The sequence below is a fragment of the Choristoneura fumiferana genome, chromosome 15 (assembly GCF_025370935.1).
Source record: "Choristoneura fumiferana chromosome 15, NRCan_CFum_1, whole genome shotgun sequence".
Lineage (NCBI taxonomy): Eukaryota > Metazoa > Arthropoda > Insecta > Lepidoptera > Tortricidae > Choristoneura > Choristoneura fumiferana.
Window position 1 is genome coordinate 4,786,099 of NC_133486.1, and position 23,740 is coordinate 4,809,838.

Consider the following 23,740-nt stretch of genomic DNA (forward strand, 5'->3'; position numbering starts at 1 on the left):
GTACTCTGAGTTATAATGCCTCGGCCGTAAATATTTTTAGTGGTTCTCTCGTTGCCCATATTATGCCGTTTTGAGGGTTCCATACCTCAATTGGCAAAAACTTAACCCTAGAAATGGTACAATTTGCATTACATTGCGAGGCTGTAAAGCCAACGAGTTTGTAGTGGTCAATCGCGCGCCGCAATGTAATGCAACTTGCACGATTTTTCTTGCAGGTCTGAATTGGGTTTAATAGGATCACTTTGTTGTCCGTCCGTAGGTATATCTGTCAAGATGCCTTTTCTCAAAAGCACAAAGAGAAGACGTGAAAGTATTAAGAAAGCTTAATTGAATATTAAATACAGAAGTCTGCTACTGCTACCCATTTGAGCAGTGAATATATCAAACTTCTAAGTCAACGCTGTCAGAAGATTTAGTCACTAAATAAACCGGCCAAGAGCGTGTCGGACACGCCCAAGATAGGGTTCCGTAGCCATTACGGAAAAAATCAAGTAAGTAAGTAGGTTGTGCGTTACAACACAATTAAAACACTTACTACAGTCTTTAAATCTATTACCAGAAAAAGAGCGTATCTTCACGGCACTTGCGTCGTTTTGTTGAGAAGCGCAGTTAACTCAAAAACAGTATATATCCGATCATGTTGAAACCAATTTTCGTTGAAAGTATTTATTAAGCGTTACCTTTCCATATTGTTTGCATATTTTTTGGACAAACGGTTTACAAGATAGAGGGGGGGGGCACAATTTTTGCTACTTTGGGAGCGATTATTTCCGGAAATCTTCACTTAATCAAAAAAGTTTTTGAGAAACCTTACTATATTTTCAAAAGAGCTGTCGAACTATGTGCCACACGTTGATGCGAGTTAAAAAAAAATACAATTTCTGTTACGTGTATGGAGTTTCTATCTTTGCGAATCTATGTTTCTATCTTTATGTTGTACTTCGCCCGCGTGAAATTAAGTTATCGCGCGCTGTTCCCTCGGGAACTGTGCATTTTTACGGGATAAAAAGTAGCCTATGTTCATCTCTGGGCCATAAACTATCTCTATGCCAAATATCACGTTAATCCGTCGCTGTGTTTCGACGTGAAAGACAGACAAACATACAAACACACACACTTTCATATTTATAATATTAGTATGGATGAGTGTGTATTTTTCTAATTTTATTTGTTGTCCTTTCACGACAAAATACTCAACTAATCGTGATGAAATTTGGTTTCTTTGTGTATGTAGTAATTGCATGAATGTGCAAGTTCTTGTTCTACAAAATTCTTTTAGCAGATAAATTGCCATGTTTAGCGGCTTTATAAGAAATCAAACACAAAATAATCTTTATATTTTTATTTTCACTTTCGATATCAAGTTCCTACTATCGTCAGTATCGTTTCACAAAATATAATCATTCTGTAATGGAAGAATTAAAACAAGGCTTAATATATTTTAATTTGGCAAATACAAATTCACCTGCATTTATAACAATTACAAAATGTATGTATAAAACTTGCATAAATGTTTATCTAAAATATACATTTTTTACAAAAATGTAACGTCAGATTACAAAATCGCCTAGAAAACTAACGTTATTACGAAAAAATACTTAACGTCAAATAATATTGCTAATACACTAATTTAATTAAAATTATATTTAAAACATCAGAATATAGATATGCAAATTCTTGAATTATTAGTCTCAAACTATTTACAAATACGCTAGGACATCTAATATGATACAAAATGTACAAATAATTGTAAATTAATAGATAAATTAAAATAGTCTAGTTTCGAAGCGAAACATTTGAATAAAATTAGACATCGCTCAGCGCGGATTCAGATCTCTAAACAAAAATAATGGAATATAAAATGTACGTTCGTTATTGCACTTTGGAACGGAACTCTGTTTTCCGAGTTTCAAATTCGAAAATCTCCGACTAAAAATAACTATAATAGTACATGATGTAGTGAATAATGTTTTGCCATCATATTTTGCTAGATAAGTTTGTATTTGTCATGCTTTCTCAATTAACTTCAGTAAAATTCAGCAAGCATGCCTATTCGTACTAAGGGCAGTATACAAAATGGCGGTGAGACCAGCGATGCTGTATGGTTCCGATTGCTGGACGGTGAAAGAGACGCATGCACAAAAACTGCATACTGCAGAGATGAAAATGCTGATGGTCGGGAGGGGTAACAAGATGGGATAAAGTCCGGAACGAACATATACGTGGCAGCTTCAAGATAGTCCCTATGCCCGAGAAGCTTAAGGAAAGTCGATTGAGGTGGTACGGCCACGTAATGCGTAGAGATCAGGAACACGTGGTCCAAAAAGCGTTATGCCAAAACGTTACAAACGTCAAAACAAAAGAGGCCGGGGACGCCCCCCGTCAACCTGGTGGACCAGTATGAAAAAACTTAAAGTAGAGCCGACCCCACTTAAAGTGGGATGGAGCAAAGAAAAAGAAGAGAAGGAGAGAAGAAACTTCAGCAAGCTAGTTGGGAAAGCAAGACAAATACGAACATTTCCGACAAGTTGCGATGGAAAAACATTTTTCAACAGATCTATACCTTATTTAGACCGAACGAGAAATCAATTCCAGTTGCAATACACTGCTGTGGATGCTTGATGGCTTATAAAACCAGAGCTGCGTGGGCCCGCAATGTATTGAATCCCACACGCCATTCCCGCACCGTGTAGATAAGGCATAAGTTGCAGAAGCCTCAATTTTTATTGGTCAAAATATAAATGAATAAATATCACTGGTGTTTCTTTTAGAACAAAGTGAAGCTTCATTTCTGTAACATTACAGTTATATTATATTTTAGATTTTATTTCACTATTGCAAGCATAATTTAGTTCATCGATTCTCGAACTGGGTATCGCTACTCCTAAAGCTAAAACGCATTCGATGTCAACTGCCACCAAAATGTTTGGTGCCACGAATGCACATACGCGTTTATAGATTGTGACAGCGGCACTTGGTGTAAATAACGCAAACGCATATACGTTTGACGCATATGCCTTGACGGACATTAATGTGTCAAGAGGATGAAACGAAGAAGAACTTTAACATATTTAACAATTTGTCCCGAAAGAAATGAGAATCGATGATTAACACTATGCTACTGAAGACAAATTAACTTGTGAGCCAGAGAAATGGGTATCGAATCGTGAGCTCGTATTTACAAAGCATTTTTGGCCTGTCAGGTCGTTGCGTAGCTGAAGAAAAGTGAGCATTCTCTCTACAACCATACACTTCATCATCATCATCATCATCTAGGCCTATGTATGAATGAAACTAATTTATTTGACATTCTTTTACAAAAGTACAGTTTTTTTTTGCTGAAATGCTGACCACAGCCCTCTTGACAAAATCAGAGGGCCATACATACAGAGCAAAGGATTATTTCAAAAGCTGACAGTTTGATTAAAACTGTTTAATTTAAATCTGCAACTGATAGTTTTAAGATGCCATATTGCATTGTATTGTATTGTACATAAAAACAAATAAAACAATAATAAGAAGTACAAAGGCGAACTTATTCCCTTAAAGGGATCTCTTCCAGTTAACCTTTGAACGATTGACAGGATATCAGAAAAAGAGTAGACACTATGAGTACAATGAAAAGATAAAAGAGCCGAAAATTTTAAATAAGTCCAAAATAGTGCTAATAGATATTAGCACTATTTTGATATTAGCACTAGATATTTTTACGTGAAAATACCTCACTTTTCTCCACAACGTCTCCTATTTCGGTGGAAAACTCCTTAATAAACCTTTAAAAGTTACCTTACAGAACAACTATTTCGGTGGGCAGCCGCTTCAAGACATATACACGTTTATGTACAAAATGAAATAGTCGTAACCGCCGCATACATCTAATTACATTACAATGTTTGGCATATATCTTGTGACTCCTCATACAACTATTTTGTACCCTATCCCACTTCCCATGCCGTGCTATGGCACAAAAGCTTTTCTATCGAGGCACCAAAATTCAAGGCACTATTTTGTACAATACATAAAGTCGTCTATATAAAAAAATAGATATAGATGTAACTCCAAGATTCTTACTTATGGCACTCTGCTTTGCACGCGTCTAGAGTCCTGATGTAGGATAAATGTATATAATTATATTCCCAATAATAATACATAACTTAACTTTCGTCAGTCTTCAATCCAGAAATCTCAATAGGCAATGTTGATCACAGTATAAATTTGCAAAATTACTTTTCATGTGGTGCCCTAATACTTAATACGACCTCTTTTTATTTAATTAAAGAAGTCTAAAAACACTGGTCTGTTAAAACCAACTAATCACACCCTTTCACTGGATAAAGGACCTATACAACAATTTAAATAGTACCTACACTCATTTTGAATCATCGAGCAGTAAACTAATGAATGTACAATTAACTAAGGATCGATGGATTCAAAACAGCGCTACACTCAGACTTGTACACCGAACACTCTATCAACAACAAATTCATACCTATCCTCTTCAGTCTTTTCCTTTTCTAGTTCAGTTTTTTCGTCCGCGGCCTCTAACCGGGTGCTAAGGCATGGGTTCTTACACTCGACTACTTGTTCTTGGCATTCAGTCTGACTTATTTCTTCTTGCCCGATTGTTTTCTGGCACGCAGTTTCTCTGACATCAGCACAGCGATGGTCGCGCCGGAGCTCGTACGATGTTTTTGACGAGCGGCCGTCTGGGGTGCGTCTTTCTTCCAACTCGTCTTCCCATTCGTCCTCGGAAAGGATATCCTCGGGTTCGCCGTCGAGCACCGGCACGGTGGTCTTGGTTCGTGTGAAGAAAGCCATTTTTTCTCTGTAAAAAAAAAGTTAGTTATAAAACACTGTCGAGTCAAAGAAAAATAGTCAGATAGGTAGTAATTAAAAAACTGCTTGCACAACGAAATACCAATGTAAAAATATCGGCGATTTTTACAATGGGGATGAAATATAGACCAACAGTTTTGTTGAGATCGTCAGTGACTTCAACGGTGATAAAGCTTCAAATCTAAACCTACAATACCTGCAAACCTTTGTTCCTCCCTTCTTTTGTTTAAAGGTTGCCTGGAAGAGACCACTCTGAAGCGATAAGCGCACCAATTGCTTAGCTTGGAAAATCTCTATATACCTGTGTATATGTATTGCTTACTATGGTGTTAGTATTCAATAAAGAGTCATTGTATTGTAAACCTTCCGAAAAAGATGATTGATGATATCGAATCCATCTATCTTGAGGAAAAAGCAGTACTCACTTGAATGTGACCAGATCTGGTTTCCTCCCCCCCTGCCGCGACTTCCTGAGGCGGTATATCTCCCGACAGGTCCGATGGAGGAGCTTGGAGGCGCGGTCGTTGGGCTCCGCCGGCGCAACCAGCCGCTGGAGGGTGTCGTCTTCCGCCACCCAGGACGCTATGGCTGGGTCCCCTCGCGCGCAGGCTTCTTCTAATCTGTTGGACAAAAGGTGGGTTAGTTTATGACAGATGTGAAAGTTTTTGAATATGCACTTCTGTGATGACAAGTAGGTATGACAAGTTGTGTACACTAGAGCCAGGTATACACTAGGGGGGAAAAATGTCCAGTGGCACGTGCAGCCAACGACGTCGGGTGAAGTGGCGTGACGTTGCCGGGCTACGGTCGGCATGTCTGGCAACATCAACACTTGCGAGATTACGTTATTAGAGAATCTACCGCGACTTTTACGGTGACGGAAAACATTGCGAGGAAACCTGCACAAACCTGCGTAGCAATTCAACGATGAATTCTCATTCTGAGAGGAGGCCTGTGCCCAGCAATGGGACGTATATAGGCTGAGATGATGATGATTAATACTACTTGTACTTTGTTATGCAATGAGGGCTATCGCGTATGAATTCGCCACTAGAGGCGCTAGTGTATCGTGAGGTCCCCGAAATGTCAAATCTCATAGTTCTTGGGTGAGCTACGCGGGTTTATTTATAATTAGAATAATTTTGTGAATATTTTGCAATATCTGAAATTAATTATGGCAAATATGCGTTCCGGGGCAATGAATGTTTGTGTTTTGAGACAGTGTTGTCTTTCGGAAACCTTTGTCCTCCCTTTTTTCCGAACAAAACGGGGACTAAACAACACTGTGGCATGCTCGTTATTTTTATGTTAAGGTTTTAAGGTGTATTAAATATGATTTTAATCTAAACTTTGTTTTCACGCCCGTAATAACAGACTTTGAAAGCCATACTTAAAAACCTCACGCAACAGTGCGCCATCTAGAGAGACAAAAAACGATAGCCCTCATTGGGCTCTGACAGTTCAGACCTTCACGTAATCTTCTTATCCCTAATATTCCAGATGCCTCCAGCCCAGCTAACCTACTCGTAGTTGACAGAGGAAAATTAACAGTTAGTGATAGACTTACCTCTTTTTAAGGTGTGTCAGGTGCGCAATTTCAGTGCGAAGGTCGTGCAGTTTGGTGTGTTGCGCGCTCAGATCCAGCGCTAGATCGAGGGACGTGCGCGCCGAGCGGCTGCGCGCGGGGGCTCGCCTCGCGCCCGCCACGCGGCCCCATCTGGTGGAGAGAGGACCACATTACAAAAATCGGTCAAGCGCGAGTCGGACTCGTACATGAAGTGTTCCGTACCTGAACACGACTCTATTGTTAACGGCGTAGAAGCGTGTTCAGATATTTGTGATTGAATTATTGCTCACAAGTTTATGAACTCGACTGTACAATGTTTTAAATACTTATTCGTTTTTGATAAAAATTCTAATACAAGATTTTTGCTGACTGTACTTTTTGCCCTTGGTTACCAAAGTACTCGTTAAGACTGATCGAGTTCAAACAACAACATAAGGTCACTCGCGTTGACCCTAGCATCGGCTGTCACCTTGACCGCCTAACAACGCCTAATAAAGCCTAGTAACCAAAAAACACTGAAAAAAAAACACGACGGTATGACCCCCTTTAAAAAAGCCGTGGTGGCCTAGTGGTTTGACCTATCGCCTCTCAAACAGAGGGTCGTGGGTTCAAACCCCGGCTCGCACCTCTGAGTTTTTCCAAATTCATGTGCGGAATAACATTTGAAATTTACCACGAGCTTTGCGGTGAAGGAAAACATCGTGAGGAAACCTGCACAAACCTGCGAAGCAATTCAATGGTGCGTGTGAAGTTCCCAATCCGCACTGGGCCCGCGTGGGAACTATAGCCCAAGCCCTCTTGTTCTGAGAGGAGGCCTGTGCCCAGCAGTGGGACGTATATAGGCTGGGATGATGATGACCCCCTTAATTTTTAACTTTATTTTATTTTTAGTATTTGTTGTTATAGCGGCCACAGTAATTGATAATCTGTGAAAATTTTAAGTGTCCAGCTATAACGACTCAAGAGATAGAGCCCTGTGATAGACGGATGGACGGACAGACAGAAGCGGAGTCTCAGTGATAGGGTCCCGTTGGCACCCTTTGGGTGAGAGAAATAAAGAAAATATTTATTCGGCGTATCATCGGTTAGTGTCAGACATCGTGACTAAATCAAATTTTACAGGTGGCACCAAAAACTTTACCACCAAAAATTTTGTATGATGGCTTGTCAAAGTGCAAGGGTGGGAATCCGTGACGGCCACGCCGAACCCTAACTGGGAATATCTTCATAATTTTGACAAATCTAATTAAATTTGTTTGAGACATTGGCCCACTATTTGTAGCAAGGAACTTACCGGAGGGACCTGCGCTCACGCACGCTGCGGTCGAAGGGGATGCCGGTGGGGGGAGGCGGCTGCGTCACGCGCCGGGCACGCTGCGCCATTGACGAGTCAGACTCCGAACGGTTTAGCCTGCAACAATAAATAAAGATAAGTCGCAAAATAATTACAGTAAAATTGAGGTTTTATCGTCGTCGTGACAGCATAATAAGAGGGTTTGAAACTACGAGTACTAATCAAATGAAGTACAGTCACCAGCACCAATATCTGACACAACAAGCGTGTATAAATATCTGATACGACTCTATTTCCAGGGCCGGAAGGACGTGTCAGATATTTTTGCACGCTCCGCTGTGGCAGATATTAATGCTGGTGACTGTACTTGTTATCAGCTGTCAAAATTAAATTTCTATGTAGACTTTGGACAGACTTTAACAAAATATTTAGTTGTATTTTTTGTTAGTTATGTCTAGTCTCCGTCATTTATTAATATGGCGATGCGTTTTTTTTTTCTAACGTACTTGAACTTCCCGTTGGGTCTTATTTTAATTTGAAGAAAAAATATCACACCAAAAGGAATTCTTCCAATAGTTTTTTTTTTTTCATAAATTCAAAGAGACTGAAAACCAAATACTACATACATTTGACGACCGGATGGTCAAGTGTTTAGAGAACTGACTACGAAGCTTGAGGTCCCGGGTTCGATTCCCGGCCGGGGCAGATATATTTGTATGAATAATAAGAATGTTTGCTTGTTATGTTTAATATGTATTTATTTATATAAGTATGTTTATCCGTTGCCTAGTATCCATAGTACAAGCTTTGCTTAGTTTGCGACTAGGTCAAAATTGGTGTCAAGTGTCCAAAAAATCATGATTATGATTGCTGTATAGTTTACCTGCATATGTACTGCCTGTTGCCGATGTTTTGCGGCTGCGGCGAGAATGTCTGCGACCTCTTGATGGTAGCCAGCGACTCCTCTTGATTAGCGCTTACTTGCGGACTTTTCCTACAAAATAAATTAATAATAATTTAGAAAAAAGCGTCGATTCCAGGCATCTTTATAGATTTCATCATTGAGTTTTATATGTAGTTGTCTTTGAAAATGAACGGAGTTCATAAAAAATAAACAAGTAATAAAAATATACATTTCGATTTTACTCCATCTACATATAAATAGTGATGTTTATTTATATTTAAGTCGAATTCTGTGTTCCAGATACGCTTTTGGATTTCCATTTAAAAAATTTAACAACCTTTAATAACTAATCTCTGTTTATTCATAAAAAGTTATGTTGTTAAATAAGTAAATTACGTTTTACGCACAAGGACAGATAAAAACAAATATTAGTTTTTATGAAAAGAAAAGGGTTGGTATATACCTATTGGTGTCAAGTGTCCCATGATATTTATTTTATTTATAAATAAATACAAAGATGACATTCCGAGGTAAACAAAAATTCGTAATGTATTAGACAAAAAGTTTTTCTTTAATTATAAGAATTTTAAGAATATAAATATTAGATACATTCACATTGTGGCACGACCCATGCGATTCATGCAAACTATTATATAAAGTAGTATGTGAGCTTCGTAACATGCAACGCGATTTTGGCCTCACTCCAACTCCTTTGACATAAGATAATAATCATACAATTTACTGCGATCAGCTGTTCGTTATGTCACTCTGACAGGTGTGCTGTCAAATGTCAGCATCCTAACATGTGTATGTTACGAGTGTGAGATGTCGAAAGCTAATTATAGCTTTGTGATAATTGCTGGTGCTTGGACTATGTGGATAAAAACTTTAAAAAATAGCCAAAACAATTCGGCGTTGAATAGAACATAAGCAGATCAGGCGATTTTAATCTACTTTGGGAAAAAAATCTGAAGCAAAACACACCGTGCAACACAATGTAAACATACCTATTTATATACAACTATGTACAACGTTGGACGGATTATTTATTTCTCTAAGGCAGTATCCTGGGGCATCCCGTCTGCCTCAACTCTTCTAAAGCATTTCATATATCTGGAGAAAGCACAATCATACTAAAATACCCTGCACCGTTTTGTTAGTTTTTGGCCATCCGGCTCGAAGGACCACTTTTTTGGAAATTGACATTAAAAATCAGAAAATTGCATATTTTGTCAGTATGAGTCAAAATGATGATGCTTATAAGACCAACACCACTTTTATATACTGAAATAAAACACCAAATAATTGGATTCCAATTAATCCATTTAGTAAGGACATCATCAAAACCCTTACCAGGGGGTAACGTCTCTTTTTATGAAGTTCCTATTATTTTTTTATGCAAATAAAATACCTATGAAACCTGTCTCCTATACCACAAATGTTACAAGTGCTTACGTAATTACAATATTATGAGAAAATTTACAATTATTTCGGTTTGCAGCTCTTGTAGCACAACCGATGGCACCTGAGACATCTCTCACATAAAATAAATAACAGGAGCTTTACAGAGTAGTGAAACAGGGGTAATGTAAAATGGCAACCATTATCTAATTGGAGATTAGAATTCAGAATACTTAAAATAAATAGAGAAACATCGTTATAAAATAAGAAATTAGTCACAAAAGCCCAATAACCTTCATCTAATCCATCACCCGTCTCTATCCAACCCATACCAAACGTACCTTCTGTGCAGTTGTCTCGCTCCCTCCGGACAGAAATTGCATTCCGTGTTGGTCTCTTTCTCGGCTGTGGTAGGATGCAGGTATTCTTCTTCTAGCGCCAAATCGTCTTCGGGAATGTAATCTTCTAGTGAATCTTCTTCGACTATCTGTTGGGTAGAAAAAAGTTCGTTGCACAGATAAGACGCGTGAGATCTGGCAGTTCTAGCTTCCTAGGTCAGCTGTACTTATAGTAAACTCTGTTACGTAGTAACGTTGCACAATTTTGAAACTTATGGCAATAACTTTTTCTCAAAAATGTCCGTAAAAGTTGACATTATTTTTTACATATCAGAAGGTGAAGTGCATAGCTTATGGTCAGTGAAAAATTAAAAAGTTAAAAAGATTGCAGGCGCGCTAGCTCGACAATAATGAATTAGCGCGAATTAGCATTGCAGAATCAGTCACTTTTTTTTTTAAGTTAAAAAGGCCATGGAAATGTTGGCACAAGTCGTATACAGCCAAGTCTAATGGCCGGTATCAGATATTTTGTTGGAACTCTGGAATTTTTCTATTGGGTCTGAAATATTGTGGTGTTTTCGGTGGAAAAATACACCTGCAGTTTATTTTTAATGAAAAAAGGCGGGAAAGCATAAGAAAAATATTGGAATAAAATTAAATTTTATAATATATTTTGAGAAAAAGTTTGTACTATTTCAGAATTATTCACCATTTTTGAGAAAAGCTTTATATTAGTCTCGGCTGGAATAGCAATTGCTGGCTTCGTATTAGTTAAACGGACTCGCAAGCTCGTCCGTTTAATACTCATACTCAGCCAGCAATTGCCTACTTCCAGGCCACGACAATAATCTACTATTATGGCATAGTTACTGGCCATCGAAACAGAAGCAGACTGAAGAAATGATGGCGGGACGACTTGGACGCATAGCAAGTAGAGTGGAAGAAGCATGCTCTCAATCGGGGCGAAGAAGAGGAGACCTTTGCCAAGCAGTGACACTGGACAGTTTAACAGTCTATAGATGATATTTGTTTGTTTGTTTATACTCTTTATTTAACAAAAAGGAAAACGATAAATAAAAACACATAACTTGTACATATTTTTATAATCTGTTTTTAAATCCCTTCATTTTGATACCCTAATCGATAGGTATGAATAAAAATAAATTTTAAAAGACTCACAATTTGGCGCCAACAATCGGCCATTTCATTTTTTTAAGAATATCATTTTAAGACGAATCCAATGGCGTATCTTTTATCAAAATCGGTTCAGCCGTCGAGTAGTTACGAGAGGACATAGGAATAGACATACATACAAACATACGGGTCAAACACATAAACCTTCTTCGCAGTCGGGTAAAAATAGTTACTATGGTGCCCACGGATCGGTAAGCGCAGCGTTAAAGCCGCACGTTCACGGTGGATACAGGCCGCTTCCAACCGAAGCAACTGAAGGTATATAAGGGATGCCTATGTCCAAAAGTGGACGTCCTACAGCTGATACGATGATGATAATGAATAAGTAGATAAATTACCTGATTAAGCTGTTCTCTGGACTCCTCGTCTTCCGAAGCCGAGTTCTCTCCACAGTCCACGTTGCATTCCGCACCGGTCATACTCTCGGGACCTTTTCAAACAAAAAGCAATATTAGACGAGATTTGTTAAGTTCTTAATCTTCCGTAAAAAGCTCCAGGGAGTTGCGTACGTGCAGCCGGGTTTTTTAGCCGGTGAGACTCCGGCACTGTCTGGGTTCTTGTCAGTCGTCCATAACGGTTTTTTCCCGGACTGCACCCTCCCATCTCCAAAGAACTCACAAATAAAATTTGTAAACTAATAAATAACAAGTAATCAAAAGCAAGGACCCAGTGTCTTTGACCTTTTCGGCGACTCGAGTTTCCAAAAAAAAGTTCCTAGTCGGCCCTGTAATATTCAGTACCTATTCTAAAAAATGACAATTAGTCCGAGAGTTAGATTTGAGTTATATTGGACAATTATTTTATCTTTCGTCAATTAAACAAAATAATGATAAAGATGAAGCGTGACAAAGTTCGGGAGTGAACGCGAATTAAGGCCACGGTGCAGCAGTGGCGTAGCGTGAGTATCAGCCGCCGGGGCAGAAGAAAATTTTGCCGCCCCCTAAAAGTGCCCCCCGGGGCGGACCGCCCCCCGCCCCAACTACGCTACGCCACTGGCTGAAAGTCAATTACTATCAATTTTACTAACCTCTATTCCTAGTAAGAGTAGACGTCTGCGATGATATAACCGTGGACTCGTCCGAGCTCTCATCCCTCCTCATACACCTGAAGCTCAACACGTTGTACCACTTCTGGGACACCACGTCAGGATCGAAATCAGCAAGACTGACCTGGGCGCAACCCTGTAAACAAAACTTGGTGTCATTGGGGGGGTATTTGACGGGTTTTGGTGGTTTTGGTGGCAATTTTTCAGGTGGTATCGCTCTCGCCTTGGGAATTCACATGGTACTCGAAGCAGGGAAGCTGAATACTCAAATTTGGCTAGTTATCATCATAATAAGCTTGTAACAGAAGTGGTAGGTATAAGTAGTTTTTTTATATAAAAAAAATATTGAGCAATAAATGTTTCTAGGGCACGATCTAATAAAGAATGCTCAACCCTTTTTATATCTGGTGCGTAATGAGTAGATACCTACACATATTGCATGGCAAAGTAGCTCGCAACAGTGTAAGCGGGCGCAGGATAGATACGGAACAAGGCACACGAGGGGTACAGTCACCTACATTAATATCTGCCACAGCGGAGCATGCAAAAATATCTGACAGGTCTTACCGACCCTAGAAATAAAATCATATCAGATATTTATATACGCTTTATTGTGTCATATTATCATAATATTGGTGCTGGTTACTGTACAAATATCTGTCATAAATGTGTCATAATCTACTTTAATATTCTTTAATTTAGATTGAGCCAAGCTCATGCGAAGGGTCTGGATGTGGCAGCTCTCACAGCCCTGCTGCCCGCTATGATGATCTCCGCTTTGCCATGCCACGGCAGAGAAGCGCTGCTAAAGATTACGCCACGAGGGCCTAGCACCGCACTAGAGGACAATAATTCTATCACTTACCAAGCGCTCAGCGCGATACACGAGGTTCACTTGCATCGTAACAGCTCTCAAAGCTCTATTCCCCGCCACACCGGTTCTTGCCACGTGTCGCCACGCCAGGGTTGAGCCAGGCCACAGTAGAAAAGCGCTACCAAAGATTACGCCACAAGGGCCTAGCACCGCACTAGAGAACAATATTTCTATCACTTACCAAGCACTCAGCGCGACACACGAGGTTGACTTGCAGCGTGGCAGCTCTCAAAGCTCTACTGCCCGCCACGCCGGCTCTTGCCACGTGTCGCCACGCTAGTGTTGCGCCACGCCACGGGAGAGAAGCGCTGCTAAATGTTATGCCACAAGTGCCACCGCCGACCACAAGCGCGCCTAGCACCGCACTGGAATAAAAAAACGTACATTTGATAAGTTACTTTGATATTGCAACTAGTTGTTGTAACCAATAAAACAAAAGTATAGAAAATTACGAAGAAAACCTTTGACACTTGTACCGTCAGGTTTATAACTTAGAGCCTTCGAAGAAATATTGATCAATAAGTAAACTGACTTAACGCATGTCGTCTGATTAAAATTTGGTTAGCAAATCATAGTATAACACTTACACTTCAGTGCCAACGTCTATAAACAGTGCGTTGAGGTTCCTCGCCCGCAGTATACTGATCTCAAGCGCGCTGTCTTCTGGACAGTAGCGCAATTTGATCTCAATTTGCGTACTGTTCACTGTAACAACAAACAAAACAATTGTATCAGTACAAAAATAGAAAATTCTAACAATATTAGTAAATCATACAAGCCACAGGGATTGAAGTTGCCACGCGAGCGCATCGTTAATTGACAACTTCACACAAAAATCTCGTACAAAATCTGTTACGGCAACAGGAATAACTCTTTTCAAAAATTTCATATTTAATTAATACAAGCTTTTTTGGCTAACTCCTTTTGTTGACTATACTTGAATTGTCATCCACACTACATTTCCGTACCGAATTTCAAGTCGATGACATTAAACGTTAAGGAGTCCCATCCTGCGGAGATGATCCCGGCCGGACCACCAGAATTTCACTACCAGATTAATCTATTGTCAGCGGACTTACATACCACTGAAAGTGTGTCGAAAAGAACTTGCAAGATTTGTCCCAACATACAGAGCAAGATAAATAAAAGCCTGTAAAAATGTTGAGCCTATCATATTCAGCCACCAGCTTCAGCTACCTTGGCCAGCGTCATTCCCTGCTTGTGCCGCCTCGAAGACGCCAGAATCACCCGCCACAGACTCGTCACTCACTGCTGCCGACACTGATCTAGTGTTTGTACCTGTAACAGATAATTGACAATTAAAAATTAATGGTCATTATTTATTAAATTAATGAACCGGTGGCCGTATTGCCTAACGCTCTGACTGAATTAACGACAACTCACCACTTGTCCAATATAATGATAGTTATTCAAAAACGATTCGCCCCTGGGTACCTAACAAGGCACGCAATTTTTGCTACGGCGGTTTCTAGGGTCTGTTTAAAATGTAAATAGAAAATGATCCTCACCACTAGAAGAGGGAGTCCTAGGTGAGAGCGGTGGCGGTGGAGTCTCCGAGATCGGCGAGAGAGGCTCGCACGGTCGCCCTGGCCCTTGAAGTTGCACTGGGACTGAAAAAATTAAACAAAAAAACATTATAACTATTATATCACAAGAAAAGGGTTTTTTTTTGTTTATTTGAAGAACAAGAGGAGAAACATTTACAACAGAAAAAAAAGTAGGAACGAATAAATACTAATCAACATCAAACAATATAAATTAGGCCACGCTCAGCATAATGTTACGGTAAGCTGCGACGTTGTTTTTCAGTGGGAAAAATTTGGTTAATGAATGAGCTTCAAAAGGCTTACGAATTCTTTCCCAAATTACACAAGTAAAGCCCGTAATCGATTTTTATTTTCATAAAACTATCTTGCTATAAGCTTACTTGTAGCAAGTCCCGTTATTTCATTGAGTCCAGTAGCGACTCCTATCCTCATCTCAGCCAGTTTTTCTTCTAACTCCTTTTGCTGACGCCTCTGTTTTTCCACCTGTTGACGTTTAAAATTTAAAATCACACAGTTGAGAGTTGGTACTGAGGCATATGTTAGGAACTTGTGTTAATTAACGGAAATAGTAAGGTCCGGGAGGGGTAAGGTACTTATTTGAAAGCGACACAAAAAATCTGATAAAATTTGGACAGTTGATGATGACACAAAACTTAACAAAGTCCTTGACAAAGCAACAGAGTTGATGAAATTATTTAATCAAATTAATAAGGTAGAAACTAACATAGCCAACCAGTTAGCATAGAGCGAATGATATCAAAATAATAGTGGTAACAACAGTGAACAATAAGAATTCAGTTACCTGAGTATACGATGGCGGAGGCGGTGGAGGACTGGCTGAAGAAAGACTGCTTCTTGGTGATAATGAAGGTTGCGATGGTGAGCTCCCAGCGCCGGGAGTTGCACTGTCTGCCGTGTAACTCGTGCCTCGGAGTAACCTGAATGAATATATTAAGAGATAAGCACTCAAGTATAGCAAAGAAAGTTAAGTGAGATCTATGAAGAATATTTCAATTCAAATTTAGGAAAAAGTGACTCCATAAAATAAGATTACTTCGATACAATTGACAAGATTTCATTTTTTTAACATCTGTTAATTACTACAGGAATCGAAAGAGTTTTGCCTCCTGAACATGGGAAAATATTTATTATAATTGATTTCTTCATATTAAAAAAAATACAAAAAATTGAAAAAATATGTCTGAATTTGCCAACACTACCACAGAATAGATATGTTTCCTTTGCCTTTATCACCAGAAAAAGGAGCTGTCATAATTTTGATATTGTCTCTATGCAACGTCTACGTCAGATTTACGTGATCTTTTTTTTAAGAGACTAGACAAAAGTAATGGATCTATTGTGTCGTAGTTTTGGAGTTATGCCCTTTTAGAATAAGAACATCTTAAAAATTTTTTAATAAATTAATTAATAGTTGTAGCGAAATTTTAAAAATATCAGCGTTTTTCTCTTTCCAAACAGAATACAGAGAACGAATCAAATTATAGTCTTAGAAATATGAAATCTTGTCAATTTAACTTGGCCGTTACAATCACCTGTAACTGACAGTATCCATGGTGATAAAGACAATCTGTAGTAAGAAGGAAGAATGTAATCAAACAAGGAAGTACATTATAGAAAATGAAGAAAAATAATTCAAAGTAATTGATTTGAAACTAACCTTTCAACTCTTCTATGCAGATCAACCATATCAATAGGCTTGTCAGCTTGAAAAGAACTGGCAATCTGTGAACCTCCATAGATATCCGTGAAACTGATGCCAGAGCTTAAAGATCCTTTGCTACTGGCCGTCGAAAGTGACCCAAGACTCGAACTACTCGAAACCGACAGCGTACTAGCCGATAATGTTTTCAACTGTCCTTCTAGAGTAGTCATTGAGGTCAAAGCATCTTTCAATTGCTGCAATAATAATTGCTTCTCTTCATGTAATCTCAATCGATCCGCTATACATTTGTTAGACATTTCAAAGGCATTCTTTAAATCTTGCTCAAGCCTTTTGCATTCGATCTGTATATCTGTCATCTCTTGTTTCGATCTCGTCCTTGGAGTTATGCTTTTAAGTTCTCTCAGTAGCTGTTCTTTTTCTTGGAAAAGCAGAAGTCGGTCTTTGTCCGATTCCGCTTGCCCAGGTTGAACTTTGTCTTCTAAATCTGCTAATTGTTGTTGTATCTGCTGTATCCTTTTTCTAGCTTCGTCATATTGTAAACGGACTCTTGCCATTTCTGCTAGCCTCGTACCGATGGGTACTAAGTCAGCGCACAAATCTGTTTGAGAGGCAGTGCTTAGTTTTTCTTGAGGAAGACTTAAAGTGGAAAGATCTGGAGATGCGTCACCGAGTTGTAGTCTCGTCAGATCATCCTTAAGTTTAGCTAGTGATTGCATTAACTCTGCTCTCTCTTTCTCTCCTGAAGTGAGAGATTTCTGGATATTCTTCAACTCAGTCATAATAGCTTGAGCTTCGGTGATATTGTAGCAACCCTGTTGGGCGCTTAGTTTTTGCTCCACTCTGAAAATAACGGATATAATCATCATCATCAATTCAAAGCGAAAAAAGCAACAACCATTTCTGCAGTGTTAAAATTGTCTGATCTATGATATCCCTTAACAACTTAATAAGCTTTTTTGAAACTTAAATAAACAAACCTCCCTACAATACTACATAATGACGCAGCTCTCCTCTATTTTGATCTCAAGCCTCCCATCAAACGAAGCACCAAATCGTATTCCAAAACCAAAAGATCTAATAAAAACTCACTCAGCAAGGGTATCAACGCCTCTTCTTGCGCAGGCAACCTCAGCTCTCGCCTGCCGGAGCTCCTTCCTCAGCTGCGCGACTCGACCGCGCGCCTGCGTTACCTCGGAACGCAACAGGTCGGGGTCGTGTCGTGATGTTGTCGACGTCGTCGTGACGGACGTCGTTGAGGAGCATACTGGAATCAAGAGAGGTTTTGACTTGAATGGTTGGATAAGTGCCTGGGTCTTGGGGCTTCATTTTATAAAGTAAGTACTTGTACTTCATGTTGATACGAATCTCGTAAAAAACACACGCACAGACGGATGGTTTTGCGGCGAGATGATTGTGTTTTTAATTTTTTATTGTCTGAATTTGTACAATATTAACACTTGCTCACAAGTCATTATTAGGTACAATATGAATTTGGGGTGATTTAAATGAAATGAAAGCTATAATAGCAAATTCTTAACACTTAACTAAAAATGTACATTGTTGTTATGTTCTGTCATAAATGCTTTCTTGTGGTAAGTACCTAAGTATACAAACACTAGTTTCTTTTTTTTTTTTAATTACAATGACCAGCAATTGATTGACCCCTATCTTTCACCTGATAGAAAGTACAGATGAAGCCAAAGGTGCAACATACTGGTTTAGAAACAGCCTATTCACTATCCTTAAAAAGCCTAGGTTGTATCTGTCGGAAAAACAGACGATCGGAACAAATTCTATTCCCTAGCTACTCACCTTAGGAAGGATGAAGCGAACCGCTTCGTTCATGCTAAAAATCCTTTCCTATACGATAAAGCATTTTCTTGATCAAAATCAGAAAACTAAAACCAGATTGCAATGTAGTGCAGTTATAAATGGATTATAGTGCTTTGGACACGCTATCAGAAAATCCACAGCAATTTATCGAATTCTCCGTATTTCAATAAGCACGTGAGATTTTTTCACACACTAAGTTAGTGACTTTACGTCTAGCAGCTCAATGTCGAACAGGAAAAACAAAACTAAATTCATTCAATAGACACCAGTATGGGCTGGTAATGCGAAATCATTATAGGAACGTAGCACATTATTAAGACGCTTGCGTGTAATGTTCTCGGAGCGAATTCTTGATGATATGATAAGAGCTAAGCTTGGAGTTTTAATAATACATGTTTTAATAGTAAGATATTTTTAGTGTGAGGTTATAATGGAGTGTTTCCAACGCTCATCTTTTTGAGTCGACAAAAATGGCGGGTTTGGATTAAATACATATATATAGATAGAGCTAGATGTTGACCACGACTACGTCTGCGAAGAATTTGTTTATCGCTATCCCGCGGGAATCACGTAATTTTTCGGGATAAAAACTATTCTATGTCCTTCCCAGAGTTTCAAACTATCTTCATATCAAATTTCATCTAATAAAGTGACGAGGCAACAGACTGGAGGACAGACAGAATTATTTTCCCATTTTTAATAGTTGTACGTATATATGTAAATATATTTATATATAATGAAATAAGGCTAGCTAAAGAAAAGAAAAAAAAACACTTTCAAAGTGGCTAAAATTTTACTGCACTGAACGTTAAGTTTCTACTTGCATACACAATATTAGTCTTCTAAAGTCGTCAATCAATCACAGATTTGGTTACAGCAGTTAAAGTTAGCGATTACAGACACCAATGTTTACCGTCCTGAAACTATGTAAAAGTGCGTCCAACATCGCAGTACACCTGCCAATGTTTGAGTGTATGCGCAGAGGTACCGTGTTCTATGCCTAGCACGCTAGCGACTCGATAGTGTAAACAAACCCTATCCACATACCAACTGTGCGATTTGCAATCTTAATGTCTTTTGCATTCGCGATGATTACAATTTACAATCTTTGCTTGACTTGTTCATAGTAAACAATCATGAACCTTACGAGGCAGAAGATAAGAGTGCATTGCGTGTACAGCGGTATTTTATTGCAGTCGAAACGTATAAACACAAAAGTTAATTGAAAGTCACCTATGTTTTAAGACTATTAAAATATTTGTTCTGTTAACTCTACTGAAATGTGAATATTCATGTACCAATTTTGATAAGTCTCTCATACGTGTACTTAATAAATTAAAATACTTCTACTACCTTAAGGTCACGGTACCTTGCCGTGCTTCTAAAAACTTAAGTAGGTATTTAAAAAAAACCTCTTCATAAAAAAATTGAATGCAGTTTTTAAATTATTTTTTAAAACAAAACGAAACCTTCTTTCAGTAAAAAAAAAACCATCTACAATATTTAGAATATTTTACCCTCCATGTGGCATAGCCGTGGGACATCCTGTATAACTAGCAATTTTTGTATGCATGTTTTTTAAGGTAAAATCTTACAAATCTAATTTCACCCACTTCTAGTAATCGACCTGACTGGTAATTTGGTACGGATATGTAGTTTAGATTTGAATGTAAGAACAGTCAATATTTTAACGATTTTTATTTTAATAAACTCCGACCATTTTTTTTAAATCTCGCTTTAGTAATAATGTGAGACTAGGTTTGAATAAAGTGGTACTTACAACTGGTCCTGGAGGCAGCCAGAGTGGACAGAGCATTGTTGAGATGTTTGTACTCGTCCTGCGCCAAACACAGCCTCTGTTTCTTTACATCGTACATCTCCTTCTTCGCCTGTAGACAAAGAAAAAAAAATTATACCACTATCACATTACAATCGTCCAGCATAGTAACTTGAACTCTTGAAACGTTATTTTATCCGTTGATCTTCAACATCAAAATCAATATCAATATGCAAAACGTAAAATCATATAACGAAGTTTCTAATTGCACATGCTGAGTGGAGACCCTTTTTCGGTGACAATTGGTGTCATCACCATACAATTTATTGTGATTTTGCTTGTATAGTAATATATTATTGTTTTTTGTGTTTGGTGGTGGTACTGTTGGGACCGTTAATAAATCATTTTTCTTTCTTTCTTTCTTTCTAATTGCGCCTCAAATGATGACGTACCAAATGCCAAAATAAATCAAGTCAGCTTAAATTTAAATTCCTTAAAAGCAAAAGAATAAGTATGTGTCCGAATAACATCCATCAAACCCGCTTATTTGCAAGCAAAAGAGCAAATCGAGAATTAATGGGTGTCAAAAGCTCGCATTATTAACCCGTCGAAAAAACTGACAATAACAAATTCGCAGCTTTGAGCAAATCAATGAACGTCACGCCGACGGGTCAAACTTCACGTGTCCGTACGAAATTCATCAAGACCTCACCAAAATTAACGAGTCATTAGAGCAAAATTCCTGAGCTCATTTTTTGCGGCCACGCTTCATTTGACCAAGGCCTTTTTGCAGTCCCTGAAATTGGCCGGTGATCGAAATTAGAATCACCATCGTCGCTTTTAGGGGAATGGAAACGAGAGGAGAGACGCCGGCGACTGCATAAAAAACTTGGTCAGACTAACTACAGCGTTGGGTATAGTTATACCTACAGAGCAACGAGTTTTTGATTGGAATGCGTGTAAAAAAGCAACTACATCATTTCATACGGGTACATCCTGTAGCGTCTGATCGAATATCGAAATGCTATCGAATAATCAGATAGTTATCAATAGATGTGTACATGCTCGCAAATGGAACACCCATACTATAATACAAGTGCCCGCATAAGAAACTAAGAACATGTGAAACAACAAAATGAAATAAAACCAAGCCTCGAATAACATTAACAAAATATACTATAGTCACCATCAACATGAACTTATCACTTATAAATTAAGTAAAATTATAACAACAACAAAACCTATGAAAAAAAAACCAAGCAGTGAGAAACAAGATAGTGCTAAATATACGAGATCTATCAGAGTTTTTGTTCCATAGGATATTTACAGTAAAGACCCTCAAGGATCCAGTGTGGCGCACGGTGTGATGCAGACGGCTCCAGGTATGTGGAGGGCACTGCGGAAACGTCCCATTGCGGCTCAGCACTTGCGTAGCCACGTACCCCTGACCTTCGTAGTACGGCACTTCCGACATCGGCACTAAACGCACTTCCGCGGAGCGAATCTGACGAACCGACAAAATGTTCTCGTATATCGCCTCGTCTTCGAGGTTCTGTCCTTCGGGACACAAACGGTAACCAAACTCGCGGCTGATCTCGTCCAAGTTCGAGTACTCCGGACGCTTGCGGAGCTCCTCCAAGTTCTGGTATTGGGGTTCATCGCGGACGCGTAAGCCGGCCGGCCGGGTGGAGGTAGGGTCGACGCGGACACCGTACTCGGGCGGCTCTCGCACCATCTTAGCGACTTGGTTGCCGAAGCATCCCTTGCACCACGCGCTGACGGTGGCAGCGCGTTCGCGGAAGGGCTCGAGCTCGGGAACGGGCGGCTGGGACCACATTTTGAGCGCCCGCCGCGACGGACACATCTTAACCCCCAAAAGGGCGCGCGACGACTGACGCGGGCGCGCGGGCTCGGATGGCGCGCAGCGGAATGCGCCCGCGCCGCCGAAAGAATGCGATCTCGGGCGCATTTCGGAGGTCGATCTCTCCGGGCACAGCTCCCGCCTTCCCGTGCCGGCCATCTGTCGTAATAAGTTCGGAGAAGAGAGGTGTCGGGCTCGGTCGGACTCGGACTGTAACGGGCTCCCAATGACCTCGTCCGTGTCCTCCGCACGCGATCGCTCAACCAATTTCGATGTTATAACCTCTGTAGCATTTATATGCTCCGCCTTGACTAAGCTACCTGGGAATTCTTGGCTCTAATCCTAAACTTTATCCCCTATCAAAACTACAAGAACGAGAATCAGGACCGGGTGCAGTAGGTAGCACGTAAGAATTCAAAGTGGTCAACTACAATTGCTCACTAAGTAAAACGCAATAAAAACTAACAACTATACATGCTTTGAATGCCGGTAGTTATTAAAACGAGTACACGAGATGAACATGCGCTTTTAATTGAATTCAGACTGCCGTAGACATAGCACAAGTGCTTCATATTTATTAAAGAGGCTCGTTAGCAAGAAGTGCAGCAATTCAGGCAAAGACGCCGGCCGCGGCGGCGACAGAAGTCCGGAATGCAAAAAACGCGGCGATCTCACATGCATCACGTTGCTAGTTGGAGATTTTCTCGCATTTTCCGAGTACACAATTTACGCGGTTCGAAGGGTGGTTCACACTATCAACAGAGCGTAAACTTACGTGAGAAATGTTAGCAAAACTTCCTAGAGTTTTACTCGCAGTACATCATAATCATAAGGTAAGATAAGATAAGATAAGACTTTATTTTTCAAAACACGGGCACACAAAACAGAAAAACACTCAAACATCGACGTACACATAACAAATCGTGAAAAAAAATGGAAGAAAACAAGTTAAAATGTTGAATAAAACTGGATTAAGTATGAAAGCCATGTGTTCTGAAAGAAAGGTGTTGACTCAGCATAAAGCTTCGGAAGCCGCAGCGCTGGTATTCTGCCAGGACCCGGAGAGCCCAGTGGAATAAATAAGAAGACGAAGAAAAATAATAATATGTGTTATATAAATGTTAATAGTGTTATATAAAGGAATGAGTTGAGTATCTTAAAAATAATGTTTTATAGCAGGAAGGAAAAAAATTATAATAATAAAATATATACGTGATAAAACAAGGTTAGGTATGAAGTCCGAGTGCACAACACTCTAATGCCCAGACGACACCCTGCTGTCATCTTATTGCTATTGACATACGATTATAGTTGCCAACTATTGCGACAGTGACAAGCACACGTACGTTTACCTTACATGCGCTCATTTTGGTTACATCGTTTCTCCAATACATCCACACTTATCCCCAATCTTCTTCATCATCATCATCATCATCATCATCCCAGCCTATATACGTCCCACTGCTGGGCACAGGCCTCCTCTCAGAACAAGAGGGCTTGGGCCATAGTTCCCACGCGGGCCCAGTGCGGATTGGGAACTTCACACGCACCATTGAATTGCTTC

At 39.5% G+C, this 23,740-nt stretch overlaps 1 protein-coding gene across 3 annotated transcripts in view; it reads right to left on the reverse strand.

Annotated features, from left to right (window-relative positions):
* Positions 1-1,327: 1,327 nt before the first annotated feature.
* kibra (WW and C2 domain containing protein kibra) overlaps positions 1,328-23,740 on the reverse strand; it is a 100,236-nt gene continuing 77,823 nt past the window's right edge. The window contains exons 1-18 of one of the 3 annotated variants that reach the window (XM_074098449.1): positions 21,643-22,350; positions 20,319-20,427; positions 17,795-17,969; positions 16,700-17,545; positions 15,824-15,959; positions 15,402-15,504; positions 14,983-15,084; positions 14,651-14,752; positions 14,041-14,158; positions 13,635-13,818; positions 12,562-12,715; positions 11,873-11,964; positions 10,344-10,489; positions 8,581-8,691; positions 7,698-7,814; positions 6,404-6,553; positions 5,262-5,456; positions 1,328-4,825 (exon numbers count right to left, since the gene is read on the reverse strand). In XM_074098449.1, coding sequence (XP_073954550.1) covers positions 4,447-4,825; positions 5,262-5,456; positions 6,404-6,553; positions 7,698-7,814; positions 8,581-8,691; positions 10,344-10,489; positions 11,873-11,964; positions 12,562-12,715; positions 13,635-13,818; positions 14,041-14,158; positions 14,651-14,752; positions 14,983-15,084; positions 15,402-15,504; positions 15,824-15,959; positions 16,700-17,545; positions 17,795-17,969; positions 20,319-20,427; positions 21,643-22,335 — 3,912 coding nt within the window. In that variant the 5' untranslated portion in view covers positions 22,336-22,350 and the 3' untranslated portion in view covers positions 1,328-4,446. Of the gene's footprint in view, positions 4,826-5,261; positions 5,457-6,403; positions 6,554-7,697; positions 7,815-8,580; positions 8,692-9,608; positions 9,715-10,343; positions 10,490-11,872; positions 11,965-12,561; positions 12,716-13,634; positions 13,819-14,040; positions 14,159-14,650; positions 14,753-14,982; positions 15,085-15,401; positions 15,505-15,823; positions 15,960-16,699; positions 17,546-17,794; positions 17,970-20,318; positions 20,428-21,642; positions 22,351-23,740 lie in introns of those variants that run through there. The other 2 variants (XM_074098450.1, XM_074098452.1) reach the window with 2 other exon arrangements.